The following is a 15,812-nucleotide window of genomic DNA, read 5'->3' on the forward strand; positions in this document are numbered from 1 at the left end:
TGATTACTAGGCGTGTGCTGACGGTTGCAGGTTCGAGACCAAGACGTTCCTGTGAAGCGCAACTACGCCAGAATCGTCATTAATGTCAGTGACACAAACGATCACGCTCCGTGGTTCACCAGCCCTTCCTACGAAGGACGAGTGTATGAGTCAGCAGCTGTTGGATCAGCAGTACTCCAGGTTACAGCATTGGATAAGGACAAAGGAAAAAATGCAGAAGTTGTGTACTCTATTGAATCAGGTATATTCACTCTCTTACATTTTCACTCCATTGAACTCACTGATATTTTTTCAACTGTAGATGTGTAAAAACATAGCTGAAAAAAAAGGGAGGGCAGTGCAGGTTTATGTGCCACATTCTGAGAGATGTATTGAAGATACAGCCTTGGAGTATTTAAAAGAAAACTACAAGTATTCATCTGTATCCTTTAGCTATTTATGTTATCCTCTAGATAAATTAGGCATGTTTTAGTAGGGGAAGAAAAAGCCATCTTGAAATGCTCAAAAGGAGTAATTTCTTTAGAAATTACAGAATCATTCCATTCAGGTCTAAAAAATGCATTCTATTTTGATACTGTAAGTTGTATTTTCTGTGGCATAGGCAAAGCAAGGATTTGATGAATAGAGTAAGAGCCTGAGACAAGTGCTTTCATGTTCAATATAATGCAGAAGTAAGGAGCTCAAAAATAACTTAAATGTGCATGTACCAAACCTCTAAATAATCCCAGCTTTTAAGGTAAACTTTCTGATAGATGCAGCAAAGGAGTTGCTTTCCATACTTTCCTCTGGCTAATTTTAGTAGTGGGACTGCTATTCTATCTTATTAAAATATTTGAGAAATTCCTTAAGAGTTGGTCTGTTTGGCATTAAGACTCCTTTCAGATTGTAGGCCAGGAAAGAGCTGCTCCTTATTTTTAACCTCAGAATATCTTTCTGAACTTGCCTACAACAATGTGATTCAAATGGTGGCAGTTTCTAGTATTAGATGACATTGATTGAGTTCACTTGCCAGACAGAAGTGTGTTTTGGTTCAGTCCATTGAATCTGAATTAATACATATTTGCCATTATTAAGGTCCTGAGCTTTGTAGACACCATGACTAGAAAAAAAAAAAAAGTTATTTAAATGTAATTTCTTATGTGAAGTCTTACTTTCTAGGTAAAAATTAATTTAAAATAAAAATCCCAGTAACAAGCATAAGGGACTGTATATTAAAGAGAAAAACAATGGGCAAAAAGTTACTCAGTTACTGTTGAATGCAAGTGATATGTGCAGGTGCTTTTATTTTTTTTTTATTTTACCTAAATTGCTGAGTAAAGGATAAGAATTATTTAATATAAATATTTTCTTTTTCTTCCCCAAAGCCCTGTTTTCATATGACAGCATACTTTAACACTGTATTTAAACAAAGCTGTGATCATGATACTCTGACAAGAATTAATGTTTTTGAGTGTCTCATAAGTTGCTTAAACTACACGAGATTTTTCTGTTGTTTCTAGAAGTAGGACATTTACTAAGCAGGACACCAATGCCCATTAAATTTTTCTCTGGCCTTTTCCATTTTGTTAGTGGTTGTTTTATGAATGCCCATCAATGACAAGAAAAAAATGTGTGTATGTGCAGTCTTGAATGAAGCAACATGCTGTTCCCTTCCTTTCTTCTAGCTTTTTGTAGGAGTAAATGTAAGACCTGTAAGTTTTATTTTACAGGATTGTGATCTACTGGGAGGTCAAAGCATTATAATTGATATTCTAAGCAAATGGAAGGAACATTCCTTAAATGCTTGTAATGGCTGCTTAGATTTGTAATGGGATATTCTAAGAATGCCACTGTGTTTAGAGTCTCCTCTAAAAAAAGCAAAAATACCCAACCAAAAAAAACCCAACAGTAAAAAAAACACAAACAAAACACAAACCCTCCTTCTTGCCTTCTTGTGTGCAGAACTCAGAAGTTTTTAATGATTTTTTTTCATGCTTTAATAATGCTTTAATGAGCATGGCTTTAATAATGTAATTTTTTAAAATGTTAAATCTTAGCATACTTAATACATGAGCAGAGTCCCAGAGTCTTGCATGCAGTGTAGTTCATCTGTGTATTTCAAAATTTGAAGCAAACAAGTGTTTATATTAAATGGCAGCTAGTTCTTCTCAGCAGGCATTATTTTTATTTTAATACTATCCCAGGGGAATAACTTGTCTGTGTATCAATAGGAAGTTAAGAGAGATGTAACTTTGTCCAATTCAAAGTTTGTTTTTGAAGCAGTGAATTAAACTATACATGTATAAACAATTAAGATTCTCAAGTGTTTGTTACAACCCTTCTTTTTTTCTTGTCCAAAACATTCCAGTTATTTTAGATTATAAAATGGAACTTTTATTCCAGTAACATTAACTTCGGAATATAAGTTTCTTTTAGCTACAGTCAATATTTAAGTTTGGTAAAAGGAAGTTTTTGCATTTATTTTCAAGTCTTGGATGGCTTTGCTAACTATATTTTATGCAGTATTTCCACAAGTAAAGTTAGAATTGCTGCCAAATCTTGATTACAGAAAACTTTCCAGACAGGCTAACAAATGTTTATCAAGCAAAACTAAGAAACTTTCCTAGTCTCTGTGTTCCGTCTGTGTCTCTTTAAGTATAGAGCTAAATAAGCAGTCATCCCTTAAATTCTGTATACCTCCTTCTTAATTGCTTTTTCTTTCTTCACAGGGAATATTGGAAATTCCTTCCTTATTGATCCCATTTTGGGTATGATTAAAATTGCAAAGGAATTAGATCGTAGCAACCAGGAAGAATACAACCTGATGATAAAAGCTACAGATAAAGGACACCCTCCAATGAGTGAAGTGACCTCAGTACACATATTTGTTACAGTTTCTGATAATGCCTCACCAAAATTCACAGCCAAAGAATATTCTACAGAAATCAGTGAAAGTGCTAACGTTGGCAGTTTTGTTGGAATGGTTGCAGCATACAGTCAGTCTTCTGTAGTTTATGAAATAAAAGATGGTAATACAGATGATGCCTTTGCTATCAACCCCAACTCAGGTGTCATCGTTACTCAGAAGATGCTTGATTTTGAAACTTTGCCTTTTTATGCTCTAACTGTGCAAGGAACAAACATGGCTGGCTTGTCCAGCAACGCAACAGTTTTGGTACATCTTCGGGATGAGAATGACAATGCACCAATTTTTACGCAGGCTGAATATACAGGACTCATCAGCGAATCAGCTTCAATTAACAGTGTGGTTCTGACTGACAAGAATATCCCATTAGTAATTCGAGCTACAGATGCTGATAAAGAATCTAATGCTTTGCTTGTTTATCAAATTGTTGAACCATCTGTCCGCCAGTATTTTGCCATTGATTCTAGCACTGGTGCCATTCGGACAGTAATGAGTCTGGACTACGAGGAGACAAATATTTTCCACTTTTCAGTGCAAGTACATGATACAGGGATACCACGTCTATATGCGGAATATGCAGCTAATGTTACTATTTATGTGATTGACATCAATGATTGCCCTCCTGTGTTTTCAAGAGAGCTATATGAGACATCCCTTCTGGTTCCAACTTACAAAGGCGTGAAAGTCATCAGCGTAAATGCCACTGATGCAGATTCAGGTGTTTTTTCCCAATTAATTTATTCCATTATTGAAGGCAACATTGGAGAAAAATTTTCAGTAAACCCTAAGACTGGAGATATAACAGTACAAAACACAACTCAGTTAAGAAGCAGATACGAATTAACAGTGAGAGCATCTGATGGCAGATTTGCAAGCACTGCATCTGTAAAAATTAATGTAAAAGAAAGCAAAGCAAGCCAGCTGAAGTTCACACAGAGTTCTTACTCTGCAACAGTGCAGGAGAATTCCACAGAGGCAAAAACAATAGCTGTTGTAACTGCTATAGGGAATCAAATAAATAAGCCTTTGTTTTACCATATTCTAAATCCAGACAGCAGATTTAAAATAAGCCAAACTTCAGGAGTCCTTTCAACCACAGGAATACCATTTGATCGTGAACAGCAAGAATCTTTTGATGTGGTCGTGGAAGTGACGGAGGAAAATAAACCATCGGTTGTTGCACACGTTGTAGTTAAAGTCACAGTAGAAGATGTAAATGATAATGCTCCATTTTTTGTCAATCTTCCATATTATGCTGTTGTTAAAGTAGACTCTGAAGCAGGCCACGTTGTTCAACGTGTGACAGCAGTAGATAAAGATACAGGCAAAAACGGAGAGGTGCATTACTATCTCAAAGAGCATCATGAACATTTCCAGATTGATCCCACTGGTGAAATCTCCCTGAAGAAGAAGTTTGAACCAGACACACTAAATAAGGAGTATCTGGTCACAGTAGTGGCAAAAGATGGAGGAGACCCTGCATTTTCAGCTGAAGTTAGAGTCCCAATTACAGTAATGAGTAAAGCTATGCCAGTGTTCGAAAAGCCTTTCTACAGTGCAGAGATACCAGAAAACATTCAACTCCATAGTCCTGTAGTACACGTACAAGCAAACAGCCCTGAAGGACTCAAGGTGTTTTACAGCATCACAGGTGGAGATCCTTTCAATCAGTTCACTATCAACTTCAACACCGGAGTTATAAATGTTGTTGCCCCTCTTGACTTTGAGTCTCACCCAGCCTATAAACTGAGCGTCCGAGCAACTGACTCCCTAAATGGGGCTCATGCTGATGTGTTTGTAGACATAATAGTGGAAGACATCAACGATAACCCTCCTGTGTTCGCTGAGCAGTCTTACGTTGCAGCACTTTCTGAAGCATCTGTCGTTGGAACATCTGTTGCACGAGTGAGCGCCACAGATGCCGATTCTGGAACCAACAGGGGAATTTCCTATCACTTGGTTGAGGATAACAGTGAAAGCCATGACTACTTTCACATAGATAGCAGCACTGGACTCATTCTTACAGCAAGAACTTTGGACTATGAACAAATTAAGCAACACAAGTTGCTTGTAAGGGCCATAGATGGGGGCATGCTGCCCTTGAGCAGTGATACTATTGTAACTGTGGATGTTACTGATCTTAATGATAACCCCCCTCTTTTTAGCCAATTGCTTTATGAAGCCAGAATTAGCGAACTGGCTCCTCGAGGACATTTTGTGACATGTGTGCAAGCCTCAGATGCAGACAGTTCAGATGTTGACAAACTGGAGTACTCCATTCTGACAGGAAATGATCAGAAGAATTTTGTGATTAATAGTAAAACTGGCATTATCACCATCTCAAACCTACGCAGACAGACGCTGAAGTCACACTATAATCTTAATGTGTCGGTTTCTGATGGTGTCTTTAGAAGCTCAGCCCAAGTCCATGTAACTGTAATCAGTGCCAACATGCACAGTCCTGTTTTCAGCCAGAATGAATATGAGGTTGAACTAGCTGAAAATGCTCCATTGCATACTTTGGTTACTGAAGTCAAAGCAACAGATGAAGACTCTGGTACATATGGCCACGTCACTTACCACATTGTAAATGAGTTTGCCAAAAACAGATTTTATACAAATGAGAGAGGGCAGATATTTACCTCTGAAAAGCTTGACCGTGAAACACAAGCAGAAAAAGTAATTGCCATTAGTTTAATGGCCAAAGATCCAGGAGGCAAAGTTGCTTTCTGTACTCTTAATGTAATACTTACAGATGACAATGATAATGCTCCTCAATTCCGAGCAACAGAGTATGAAGTAAACATTGGGTCTGATGTTCCACGGGGTACTTCGGTCATTAAAGTCTGGGCATCTGATGCTGATGAAGGTACAAATGCAGACATCACATATTCTATTGAAGCAGAGTCTGAAAATGTAGAAGAGAATTTAGAAATTGATTCATTGTCTGGTATAATTACTACAAAAGAAAGCTTAATTGGTTTGGAAAATGAATTTCTTACTTTCCTTGTTAGAGCGATTGATGGTGGATCCCCTCAGAAAGAGTCGGTTGTTCCTGTCTATGCTAGAATACTCCCACCAGAAGTGCCTCCTCCAAAATTTTCAGAACCATTTTATTCTTATACTGTTTCTGAGGACATTCCAATTGGAACTGTGATAGATGTTATCAAAGCAGAGCATAATCAGACTTTAGTATATAGTCTGATTAAAGGGAACACTCCTGAAAGCAACAGAGATGACTTTTTTGTGATTGACCGACAGACAGGAGAGTTGAAACTTGAGAAGAACCTTGATCATGAAACAACTAAGTGGTACCAGTTCTCAGTTCAAGCACAGTATGTAAATGAAGGTTATAATGTCGTTTCCTCGGTGGAGGTAAGCATTCAAGTAAAAGATGCAAATGATAACAAACCCATTTTGGAGTCCAACCCATATGAAGCATTCATTGTAGAAAACACACCAGCTGGAACAAGAGTCATACAGGTTAAAGGAACTGACTTAGATTCAGGACTCAATGGGCAGGTTACTTACAGCTTGGATCCTTCTCAAGAGCTAGACATTATAGAGTCTTTTGCCATAAACATGGAAACTGGCTGGATTACAACTCTGAGAGAACTCGATCACGAGGAACGAGACAAGTACAAAATCACAGTGGTTGCCTCTGACCGGGGTGAAAAAATTCAGCTGTCTTCTATGGCTGTGGTTGAAGTTACAGTCACAGACGTGAATGACAATCCTCCACGGTTTACTGCAGAGATATATAAAGGAACAGTCAGTGAGGATGACCCTCCTGGTGGGGTAATTGCCATCTTGAGTACAGCAGATGCTGATACAGAAGAAACCAATAGACAAGTCTTTTATTACATCACAGGTAAATGTTTTTGGGTAATGTCAGAATAATCATTTGGTTGGTGCTGGAATGATGGGAGATACAACTTAATCTTTGAAAAGATAGGAAAGTGTTTGAAACCATAGTGCTGCAAAGAGAGAATGTGTGTGTCTTAATACGAATATTAAAAACTTGAGTGGAAAAATGAGTTTTAGTTGACTTGGTTTCATGTATGCCTTGCTTAAAATGCCTTTCCCTGTATATTATTTATATATCGAATTTTATTTAAAAATACTATACTTAGATTAGTGATGTACTTAAAGAACAAATGAAAGAAATTTCACTAAATAATAGGCTGTTAATTTCTAGTGGAGTGTTTTATTGTTTTCATTTACCATATATCATGATACGATATTTTCTACAATGCTACAATAATTTCTGCATTAATTTTTATAGTTTCTGTTTGCCACTGTTGAATTGGCTGTGTGTGCATCTACTTATAATTTTTTTTTTTTTTTTTTTTTTCTTTTCCTTTGAGCTATACCTTAATTTTGATAGAATAATAGTAGAAATCTCCATCTTAAAATAAATATTTATTTTCATATTTCAGGGGGTGATCCTTTGGGACAGTTTGCTGTTGAAAATATACAGAATGAATGGAAGGTCTATGTCAAAAAGCCTCTGGACAGGGAAGAAAAGGATAATTATCTTCTAAATATCACAGCTACTGATGGGACTTTTGCAGCTAAAGCTGTGGTGGAGGTTAAAGTCCTTGATGCTAATGATAATAGCCCTGTTTGTGAAAAGGTAGGCAGTCTTGTATCTTCCATTACCAGCTGCTTTCATACATAAAATTTACATTTTCTCTGAAATTGCTTCTCAGGAGACTGACAAATAGCTATTCCTTTTGAATCAGTAACAAAAATTTGGACTATTAAGATAGAATGCTGTCAAATAAAAGATACTTCACAGACAGATTTTTAAAAAATCCAGAGACAATTCAGTGACACTCTGTGGCTGTTTGAGAGATAGAAGGAGAATTGTAGTACATTTCTCCTATGTTAATTCTTTTCAAAAAAGTATTTTTTAAACTGCAGCCATCATCATTTGTATGCTCTATTTTATGAAAGAAGCAAAGTTTTAAAGAAAGCTGAATCCCACTGTTTAGTTGAAATATGTGTGTAATTCCTGTGATAAAAGAGTTGAAAAGAGTGGAACATTACCCTGCAATTTCAGTCAACAGCACCAAAACTCTGTAAGCCATGAATGTTTTCTTGTTACAAAGCTGTCTGCCTTACCAGATTTTATAGTCTGCAAAAATGGACGTGAAAAATAAGGACTGGAAAAAACTCAGGAAGATAGCCTCTGCAAGATGTGTTATTGCCTCTTTTGGACTTCTCATAGTTGAACACAGATTTGATATTACTAGGTTGAAATCTTCCCTTGTATTGGGAAGGACAACTATACAGTGAACATAGTGAACCCTCTTAGTTGATGTTTATGTTGGTTACTCCTGTGCAAATGGTTGCAGTTATACACAGTTAATACTGGCAAGTCAGATTTTTAGCTTTTTTTCCCTTTTATTTTCCACTTTGTTAATATTGGTGTTAGAAGGCTTAGTGCTTCTAATGCACGTTCCTGACATGGTTGAGTTGTAAGAGTGTTAAGTGCCATTAAAATTCTGAATCCTTTCTTTTTTTTTTAATTTAATCTAGAAGCCTTTGTGTCACTAAAAGGGCAGATATCGATTTCTTGTAGATTGAGACAGACCTAGAAAAGATAATCCACTAAAAGACATAGAAATGAGATTAGCAAAAATTTGTAACTCCTATTTTGGGAACATGTTTCATTATCAGTTAATCAGTTACAAGTATTCCAAGTTTTGAGCAATGCAGTGATATTCAATAGTCCCTATAGCTGCAGTATTAAATGCCTTTTTGAATAATCTAATAAAGGTGAAGTAATTAATTAGAAAATCATTAAGTTCATTCAATTTACAGTTATTTCATCCTCTGGTTCACATTATATGTTACCAAACATTCAGTCAGAACATTATTTCCTCTATCGTTCCTTCTTCCTTTCCCCCTATCCAAGCTGTGCTTACTTTGTATGTTTAGTTTTTCAGTGTAACTTTTAAATCTTGCAGACTTCATATGCTGATTCAGTTCCTGAAGATGCCCTTCCTGGCAAACTGATAATGCAGGTGTCTGCTACAGATGCAGATATTCGTTCCAATGCAGAAATTACTTACACACTGCATGGCACAGGAGCAGAAAAATTCAGACTCACTCCAGACACAGGTAATAATACTTTATACACAAGATTCCAGTCACCTCATTTTATAAAATGTTTTGCTATTACATTAAGACATAAATGTCAGTTGTTAAAACTTTCCACTAAGGGTTGGTTTATTGTAACAACAGTTTAAAATGTGAGTTTTTACTGCACAAATACTAATAATATATTGAATAAAGTCAGGCAAAAGCCAAGTTTTTAATATATGAGGAGCTAAAGCATAAACAGGGTAATAATTGCCCTGAAGCCAGAAGCATCCATGCTGAAGTGACTGGAATAAAAGTATGCCATAAATTTTTCTCTATTTATATTCACTGTAGTAGTAACAATAATGGTTTGTAACTGAACACATCTTCATTCAGATTCTCTATGCCATCTTTTTTTTGGAAAATTAAATGGGATGAGGTTAGATGGAGCAGCAAACTTCCTTCCGTAGCAAACACCAGAAGTGCCCCCAGTTTTATTAGAATGAGATTAACTCAAATGGATAAATGAGATTAACTTTCATCTTGCTTCACTTTGGTCTTCATGGCATTTGTGTGTTTTGTAGTATAGTATATAGCATAGATCACAGCTATTGCCAAAATCCTATACTGTTCAGGCTGTAGTAGACAAGCTGTAGGAAGGTAAACAGTATAGAAAAAAATGGAATAAGATGAATACAAAAATGTAATGCAAGTAGAAAAGATTAGAAAACTTTTAGTGAAAAAATAAATGAGAAGGAACTTATTTCATGGGTTTGTTTTTTTTCCCCTACTTTGAATGTCACCTGTGTGATGTGCTACTGTGTTGTTACATAAATTGAGAATATGTAGGGCTAAAAAAAAAAAACACCAAAACAAAACACAAAAAGTGTTTCATAATACTTTTTTGAACTGTTTATAAGGAGACAATGACTACACACAGTAGTAGCCTCTCATGTTTTCTGTCACTTTTGATAGAAAATATGTGTTAGAGTTCTAGAGGTTTATCTGCAGCAGAAGTTACGACCTCATAGTGAATAGCTGTTTATTCATGGAATGTTAGAGGAGGAAATACCAATAGCTATGGAAAGAATACAGCTAAATAGCCCAGAAAACCCAGACATGGATTTAATCTTGCATTTTTTTAAAGCCAGAGTTGTAATATTTTAATCTTCTTTGCACAAACATACATGGTTTCTTGTATGTATACACATTCTCTCTGCACTATCCAAGTTCAGCTAATTTCTGTTCCAAGACCATTAGAAAAAAAAAATAAAAAGGTTTTAGTTCTTAATCTTTTCAAGCTGAAAAGGCAGGTCACTTACATGCTTTGCCCAGAGTGGAGCTTAATAATACAGTACAGCTGTTGACTTAGACACTGATGAAATTACTGTAAACAAGAAAATTATTGTTTAGCTTTTCTGATTTTAGGGGAAAACATGTTAGGGGTACTTAAGCCTTATAACTTGCATCAACTTATGTGTTATGCTGTTTGTAGGTGAACTGAAAACATTAATGGCACTTGATCGTGAACAGCAAGCAGTTTATCATCTTACAGTGAAAGCCACAGATGGAGGAGGAAGATTCTGCCAAGCTAACATTATCCTAACTCTGGAAGATGTGAATGATAATGCCCCAGAGTTTACAACTGATGCTTACTCCATTACAGTATTTGAAAACACAGAGCCTAAAACCCTTTTGACAAGAGTGCAGGCAACAGATGCAGATGCAGGTATGCATTCTTTGACTGATGCTTTCATCATGCTCTCAGACTTACAGTATTATTTCTTTAGTTTTATCCTGAGAGGTGTCAAGTGTTTCAATAGAGCTGACAGATTTTCAGTACCATTCAGGATTAGACTCCTGAAAGATATATTTTCTTCTACTAAATCATTTAACACCTTACTTCCACATGTGAGTAGCTTGGAAGACATCCCTAACTGTCTTTGCAAAAAAGAGGAGATGGGGGAGAGATAAAATGTAGGATATTTTTAGTGTCATAAGGTATTAATGTTATGATCGATTAGGTCCATCCTTTTTCTCCTGATGTAAGTACTAGTATCAAGCCATGTCTGTTCATGTAAATGGGCATTCATGGATTTTTGAAAGTGTGCTTCTCAGGACAGCCATCAATGATCATAGCATCAAGAGAACCTAGGTCAGCTATAGCTTTATGTATATGATGTTAAGATTTTTACTGTCTCTTTCTTCAGTTACAAATATTTAAGTGAAAATGAAGTGAAAATGACATTAGAAAGAATTTGTTCATAGGCTTTGTTGTAAGGAACACAACAGCATAAAGTATTTTTAGAAGTGTATGATTTCCACATCTCATCAATTTCTTAATCAAATATTATTAATGAATAGTTGCCTCAGTCTCCTACAACAACTGACCTGTTTTGTGCTTTGATAAAGCTAGATTACTCATTTGGAAGGGAACAGACAGGTTTTCATACTTCACTAGTCTTTGAAGTTCAGGTGGACCAAAATACTTGCCCCTAAAATCTGTAAGGTTTTTGTTTTATAAAGAAATGTTGCTAGAAATTATCTCCTGTTTATTTTGGGGCATGATTCTTAAATAAACCTACTGGTTTTGAGTCTAGTTAATTGATGCAACCTAACTCTCCCATATCCTCCTCTGTTATTATAAGCTTGCTAAGCAGATTCTTTTGTTCTAAAGTTATAATTACATTTATATTAACAATTGTTTCATATCAACTAGTGCTGTAACTGAAGCAGAACCATGGTTCATGTTTCCTGTATGACAGAAAATCAGTGAGATGAAAATGTTAGCTTAATTTTTTTTTGGAAGTAATTCTGGCCTTCACAAGAGACTTTAACTATTTCTGAAATCTACTTTTAACATGAATTACAGTATTTAACATGCATGTCCTATTTCCATAGTTATCAGATGGATTATTCTGTTGTTATGTATTTTAATGGCTGCTTCATACTTGAAAATTGTTTTCCAAATGCAGGGTTGAACCGTAAAATCCATTATGCACTGGTGAACTCTGCAGAGGGGCAGTTCTCTATTGATGAATTCTCTGGAATCATTCGTTTGGAGAAGCCTTTGGATCGGGAATTACAAGCTGTGTACACATTAACTTTGAAGGCGACAGATGAAGGCTTACCTAGAAGACTGTCTTCAACAAGTAGTCTTATAGTTTCTGTTTTGGATATTAATGATAATCCACCCGTATTTGAGCATAGGGAGTATAGTGCAAGCGTATCAGAGGACATTTTAGTTGGAACTGAAGTTCTCCAGATCTATGCTGCAAGCAGAGACATTGAAGCCAATGCTGAAATCACATACTCAATAGTCAGTGGGAACGAGCATGGAAAATTCAGCATCGATTCGACAACAGGTAACAGGTTACAAGTGTAAATATACTTTAGGCCAAGCAAGCACGATGCCATACTGACATCATCCTGGCTGTAAAGTTGCTGTTGCTCTTTTCACCCATTTTGCCAGCATGCTTACTAAGAGAAGTGCTGTAAAATGTAGAATAGGAACTTTATTTGTTGCTTCTATTTATTGGATTATTGGATTAGACCCATTTAGCTGGCAAGAGTAAGGGTGTCCTAATTGGAAGTTCCCCACTCTGGGGGCAGACAGATGGAAAGACCCCTGGAAAGACGTTTTTCTGTAATGAAAAATGTAAGTCTTTCCACAAAAGGTATATAACCAGAAGGAACAGACAGTCTTGGCAAAAGAAGGATTAAAAATAAAATAGGTTGGGAAGACTAGTCATTGGCCCACAAAGGCAGTAATCCTAGAGAAGTTTAATATTAAAGGGAGACGTTAAAGAGAGCTTGGAAAAAGAATATTATGTTCAACATATCCAGCATGACAGTGGAGATTTTAGGCTTGTATGATAATCAGATTTAGTCTCTGGGACTATTTAGGTAGCCTTGAGAATTTTTTCCTGTTAATGACAATTCTTTGTTAAAAATCAGTTAACACTTCAAATTTTATCAATAACAAATTGTAGTTTTGTTTACTTATATAGTTCTTTCTCTAGAGCTAATATCTGGTAAAGTTGTTTGCATCTGGGTATTGTTTTTTGTTTTTTTTTTAAAAAATAAGATTTCTGCCCAAAAGTTAATTCTAATTAAATACTTTGGTAGTTAATTGTTCTAGTGTAGTGGAAATTACAATTCTACTTTTTCCAGTGGACATGCTGGTACTAAGGTATAGATCTACTTTGCCAGATAGACTTCATGTATTTGAAATTTCATATATTTGAAAAAATTTCCAGAAAAACTTATCCAGCAAATCAGTGTGTATGCTAGGGACTGCACTATCTTATCTAGTCAGTTAAAAACTCACTTTTGTGAGTTATTTTGAACTGTGAATCTTGCAGTAGTGGCAGGAACTTCGCATCTTTTTACTTACATGTGTAAAGCATAATCATACTACATAATAATACTACAGCAGTAGCAGAGTTTGTGTGAGGCTCTTTTTTTTTCCTTCCCTAGGAGCCATTTTTATCATTGAGAGTTTGGATTATGAAAGTTCTCATGAGTACTACTTGACAGTGGAAGCCACAGATGGAGGCACGCCTTCCTTAAGTGATGTTGTAACAGTGAATATTAATGTCACAGATATCAATGACAATTCTCCAGTGTTTAGCCAAGACACTTACACTGCAGTAATCAGTGAAGATGCTACGCTTGAACAATCAGTTATTACAGTATGTATTGTTTTTTTACTTTCAAATACTCTGTCATGATGATCATGCTTTCAGTATTGAAGGAATAAGTACAGATCTGAAGGTGAACATCAATGAATGGATGTTGCCACTGAGTGAATTGAAAATTTACTTTGAAATTGAAAGTTTCAGAAGTAGGGACTTCAGATGCTGTGGGAAAGTAGATAATAATTTGTGATGTCTTTATGTTTTCCTCATGACTTAACTTTCAGAAGAAATTCAGGAAATTGAGTGATGTTGGTATATTCTAATGAGATGGCATTTCTCCTGTGAACTGTGGAATTTGTTAAACCAAAAGAGCTCATCTTCAGGATCAGTTTATTTGAGAGTTGCTGGAGTCTATTTCAACCAGTTTTAAATGAGGCTGTAATGTCCCTTAGGTTATGGCAGATGATGCTGATGGACCTTCCAACAACCGCATTCACTACACAATTATAGATGGCAATCAAGGAAATCCTTTCACAATTGACCCTACCAGGGGTGAAATAAAAGTGACTAAGCTTCTAGACAGAGAAAAGGTGAGTTTTTTATGGTTTTAGGGCATCTGGGATTAATTTACCTACACATAATTGATGACCACCATTTTCTTACTCTATTTGTAAATTATCATTTCATGTTCCAAAATTAATACGCTATAATAAAGTGCAAGCATCCTTTATATCATCCTTTATATCAGTACTTCTGAGAGGAAGAGAAAGGATTAAGTATATGAAGGAAAGCTTTACTGGGGGATATGCTAAAATAATTCTTCCATAAAACAAAATCTGAGTTTGTTACTTTCTTCCTCTTCAGTAAATGTTTAAATTTTTTTTTATTATTTTTTTAGATTTCAGGATATACCTTGACAGTACAAGCTTCAGATAATGGAAGCCCACCTAAGCTTAACACAACTACAGTTAACATTGATGTTTCTGATGTAAATGATAATCCCCCGGTGTTCTCAAAAGGAAACTATAGTGTTATCATCCAGGTAAATACAACTAGTGAAGTAGTTAAATGAATAATGTTATTGGTCTGTCAACTTGTGACTTGAATTTTTCTGTATTTTTAATTATTTAAGGTTGCCAGTGAGACTGCTTAGCAAATAAGTGTTGAGAGTTATAAAATTCCCGTTTGCACGTTATGTAGAAACTTAGACTGCATGTTGTCAGAATCACAGACTGGCTCAGGTTGGAAGGGAACACAGTGAGTCATCTGTGGGAGGTCCAACCTCCCTGCTCAAGCAGGCTCATCCTAGAGCACTTGGCACAGAATTGAGTCCAGGCAGTTCTTGTATATTTTCAGTGAGGGAGACTGCATAACTTCTCTGGATTCTTTTTCAGATTCCTTGTGTGTGTACATGTATATATATATATTATACATTCCATTTATGCATAGAACAATCTTAGACTCATACAGGGACGCTAAAATACATAATAATTTTTCTATTTCTTTTTAGTCGTAAGAATTGCTGCTTAGAAAAAGATCCTTTAGGTACCTGTTACCGTGAAGCTATTGTTCTGCACCATGGCACATAGGTTAAGCCTTAATTCCCACTGGCCTCCTCTGGGATGAGCAGCAGTTAGAACAAGAGTGGAATTTCATATGGCTGCATACCAATCCTTTGACTAATTTTACACCGTAGGATGGTAGCAGTAGGCCACATTCTCAAGTGTCTGGCACGTACTTGCCCGATTCAGAAAACTGCTGAAGCAAAGGCAGCAGAATCAGCGTCTGTACTTCTTGTCTTCCTAAATACAACAGGAAATAAATGGAAGTCAACAGAGGGATTGCATTAAGACCTTTGTAGACTAGTAATGTAAATGAGCTCAATCCCTTGTGTCCTTTTAGTGTTTCCTGGTACAGTAGATCAGTGAGGATCAGACAATGTTACCTGATGCACTGTGCCATCCTAACATACCACCACTTGTCTTTGAGACACATGTGCATTATTTGTAAAGGCAGCTTTCTGAAATAGGGTAAAATGAGTATATACAATATAATCACAGTATGCAAGTAAGATGTCCCGGATCTGGCTTTAAAAAAACCCCAACCAACCAAAAAAAAAACCAACAAAAAAAAAAAAAAAAAACAAAAACAGAACAAACTAAAACAAAAGGTTTATG

At 36.0% G+C, this 15,812-nt stretch overlaps 1 protein-coding gene across 12 annotated transcripts in view; it reads left to right on the top strand.

Annotated features, from left to right (window-relative positions):
* The window catches only part of FAT1 (FAT atypical cadherin 1), a 105,456-nt gene that overhangs the window by 71,197 nt on the left and 18,447 nt on the right, over positions 1-15,812 (top strand). For all 12 annotated transcript variants that reach the window (XR_015286535.1, XM_086887978.1, XM_086887983.1 and 9 more), the window contains 9 exons: positions 31-241; positions 2,709-6,776; positions 7,345-7,541; positions 8,881-9,034; positions 10,491-10,724; positions 11,971-12,360; positions 13,475-13,689; positions 14,088-14,225; positions 14,534-14,677. Coding sequence is in view for 11 of the 12 variants with exons in the window: in XM_086887978.1 (XP_086744104.1) it covers positions 31-241; positions 2,709-6,776; positions 7,345-7,541; positions 8,881-9,034; positions 10,491-10,724; positions 11,971-12,360; positions 13,475-13,689; positions 14,088-14,225; positions 14,534-14,677 (5,751 nt within the window). In the remaining variant the exon portion in view is untranslated. The remainder of the gene's footprint in view (positions 1-30; positions 242-2,708; positions 6,777-7,344; positions 7,542-8,880; positions 9,035-10,490; positions 10,725-11,970; positions 12,361-13,474; positions 13,690-14,087; positions 14,226-14,533; positions 14,678-15,812) is intronic.

Source organism: Cyanistes caeruleus, chromosome 5 (assembly GCF_971803275.1).
Source record: "Cyanistes caeruleus chromosome 5, bCyaCae1.hap1.1, whole genome shotgun sequence".
In the NCBI taxonomy this organism is placed as follows: domain Eukaryota; kingdom Metazoa; phylum Chordata; class Aves; order Passeriformes; family Paridae; genus Cyanistes; species Cyanistes caeruleus.